The sequence below is a fragment of the Melanaphis sacchari genome, unplaced genomic scaffold (genome assembly GCF_002803265.2).
Source record: "Melanaphis sacchari strain LSU unplaced genomic scaffold, SCAv2.0 Contig43_pilon_pilon, whole genome shotgun sequence".
In the NCBI taxonomy this organism is placed as follows: domain Eukaryota; kingdom Metazoa; phylum Arthropoda; class Insecta; order Hemiptera; family Aphididae; genus Melanaphis; species Melanaphis sacchari.
In genome coordinates, this window is record NW_020271284.1 from 2,906,443 (window position 1) to 2,909,844 (window position 3,402).

The 3,402-nt window shown below is 24.5% G+C and overlaps 1 protein-coding gene across 1 annotated transcript; it reads right to left on the minus strand.

Annotated features, from left to right (window-relative positions):
* Window positions 1-550: 550 nt before the first annotated feature.
* Window positions 551-2,035, minus strand: LOC112597736 (26S proteasome non-ATPase regulatory subunit 7). Its single transcript, XM_025343919.1, has 2 exons — window positions 1,888-2,035; window positions 551-1,643 (listed from the first exon to the last, which is right to left on the minus strand). The coding sequence occupies exon 2, from the start codon at window positions 1,638-1,640 to the stop codon at window positions 696-698; it is 945 nt and encodes a 314-aa protein (XP_025199704.1). The 5' UTR covers window positions 1,641-1,643; window positions 1,888-2,035; the 3' UTR covers window positions 551-695.
* Window positions 2,036-3,402: the final 1,367 nt, after the last annotated feature.

The following is a 3,402-nucleotide window of genomic DNA, read 5'->3' on the forward strand; positions in this document are numbered from 1 at the left end:
AAAATATCTATTAATCTATTGATGATACTTTTTATTTTATATTTTTGTATTTTTAATTTAAATACTCAATTTTAGATAAAATATAATCAATTAAAAATACTTGAAATAACTTTATAGTTTATTAATTGATTAAACTTCTCTTATATTACATTCAATTTGCACGCTACTATATTTTTTTGAACTATTTCTTAAAAAAAAAAGTTTTAAATTAATTGAACCATGACTAAATATTTCACTTAAATTTGGCTGTAAATGATTATGCTAAAAAATATATTTGAAGTTTTATTATTTCACATATAACTTATTTAATTATGCATTACAAATTATATTATATTAAATTGAACTTTAAAAACATACAATCTAAGCATACATAATTTTTAAATTAAATCGTAAACATATATGATTTTAGTAGAAGAAAATATATTTATTAATTTTTTGGTTAAAAAGTTTTCAATAGGCACAGTTAATCTGAAATATAAACTAATAATAGAAATAATAATAAAAAAAAAAAAATAAGGAGATTTAAAGTAATAAAAAATATACCAATATGTACTGTTGAAAACAAATTAATTATAATAAAATAAAAATGTATGTGTTAGGTATATGATGTGTTTGCAAAACTTGAGACAAAAAAAAAAAAAAAAAAATATAAAGATATTTACAATTATATTAAATAATTGAACCATATTATCGACCTATTTTGCTTTGATTTCTTTCTTCTTTGCAACTTCGTCTTTTTTTTCTTCTGGTTCCCTTAATTGTTTTTTTTCATCATCACTATTCGCAATCTTATTGTTGATTAAATTGTGCAATGCAATAATGGTCCTAATAGTAGTTGCTAAATACACAGCAAGCATATGATCATTAACTTTAACGTGCATTGCAGCAACCAAAGTATCCTTTTCTACGTCTGGTAAGAGATTAAATATTTCTTGCAGTTGATAAATAATTTGATGATTAACTGGTAATTTTCCATCAACAACTTGTTGTAAATAATCTCTTATATCGACCATTTGTTTATACAGACCTCGGGCACCAAATATTATGTTGGCAACACGTTGACTTAAGGAACCACTAGTCGAGTCTTTAATATCTCTAAGTAGATGTTCAACACCAACCTCTTCAGCTTCTTCTGCTCCAATTTCACTAGCAATGTGTTCCAATGTCTTTGATGGTGGTGATCCATCGTCATGAATTTGCTCCACAACACGGTAGGCTTCAGTAGGTATACCAACATCCTTGGGCTTAACATCAACAATTACCATGACAGATGTATTGTTTACACAGTATTGGCGTACTAATTCATTGACAGCAATATCATTTTGGTGGAGTTTAGGACCAGTATGATACCAACCAACTACTTTTTCACGAGCATTCACTTTCTTGAACATACCATACATATTTTCAAGATAGTCATGATCAAGGAACCACACAGACTTATCTTTGTCATCTTCATCAAATGGAAGGGCAAAACTATTAGAAATGTCAAGCACTTTGTTTTGTTGCCAAGAACCAAGTAATACACCTACTACTCGCTTTTGATTGCCGATTTTTCCTAATCGAGTAAAATGATCAACAACACTCAGCAATACCAATGGGTGAACTACCACTTTGGATATAGGCGATTCATTAGTCGACATGTTCTGAAAAAAAAAAATAAACAATAAATGTAAAAATGCCAACAAAATTTGGTTTTTAAATTCAATGTTATATTATCAATATTATTTAATACAATAACAATATATCAAAAATAACAATACATTTTAAATAACATACAATGAATAAAATACATATTTTTTATTTTTTATCAAAATATTAAAACAAATATTTATTAACAACTAATTAGAGAATATAATGATGAATAGTGATTTTTGAAATTAAACTTACTTATAGTGTATCCAATGTATGCGTTTATTTAGAGTTAATTTTCACAAAGGTAATAGATGATTAATATTAATTTTATTATATTTTATAAAAATTTTATTATAATAAGAAGTAAGAACTAATAAGTACAAGTAGAAAATACAAGTTCTTTTTGATAAAATGACAAGCATAATACTATAAAGAATAACAATAACCTCAAAAATTGAAGTTGTATACGCTATCTAGTATCTACTGTTTGGGATAAAAAAAACGTTTGAATTATGAAACCGGTAAACTCCAACAAGAGGACAATCACTGTTAATAAAGTATAAAGAAAAATATATAAACTATTATTTTTATGTATCTGTGAACTGTGGTTAAAAATTATTGAGATTTCATATATAATTAAAAATGTTTACTTAACACGGTCTTAACCATTACCACACTACAAATAATTTAGAGATATAAACACAATTTTAAAAACGAGTACCTATGTCTAGTTTAATTAATATTCAGTTTGTAATTTAACTATTATCAAGTCGGTTACTGAAACCGTCGTCATCAGTTGGCGGTTATTACTCATTATTTTTAGAGCAAATTATATAGGCAATTACTATTATAAATATCACCTGGTAAGTCTTATATAAATATAATAATAAGTACATAAATTATATAATAATTATGAAATATTATATAGATATATAGGTAGGTAGTGAATTATTTGTATGTATACCTATTATATTATCATTTTTAATTTCATAGATATTAGATAGGTACTTATTCATATATCATAGTACCTATACCACATAGTAGTGTACAAAAAGTATAAAATTAAAAAAAATTTGATAATAAAAATACAATTTGTATTAGTAATAATAAGATGTTACTCGTTATCTATTCATCAAAAATATTGTGTTGCACGGGATAAACTCAAGCAGACAGTATTCACAGTGAACGGTACAACTATCGAGAAGGTGAGGAATGTAAATTACAATCTTACTAAATGTTAATCATACGAAAAAATAATTTATGATGTAGGTAGTGTTTTTTTTTTTTTTTTTTTTTTTTTTTTTTTTTTAATAATTTATAGACCATCAAAATATATTATTTATTTATTAAGGTCTCTTTTTTTTTTTTATTGTTATTTCATGTGTTTATTAAAAATTATTGAGTAAGTTATCAAAAATATTAAAACGCTAAGGTATAGATAAAGTTATGCTTATGAGTATGAACATTTGTGAATTTGTAAGTAGGTACCTACACCGTAAATAAAGCACTCTTAAGTTTATCCCATGCAAAACCATTTCCGTACATAATCTCATTATTATGCTACAACCATTGTAAATACTGATTGGATCTACTTTTAAAATATTAAATACCTTAAATTAGTTTTTTAATCATTTATTTAAAATTAAAACATTTTAATTCTTCCGAAAATTGTATTAAAGTTACCTATATTAAATCCCTTAAATAGCGATTATTTGGCGTCTTTAAACAATGCACAAAGAGAAAACGTTTAATATTATTATTATTATTATT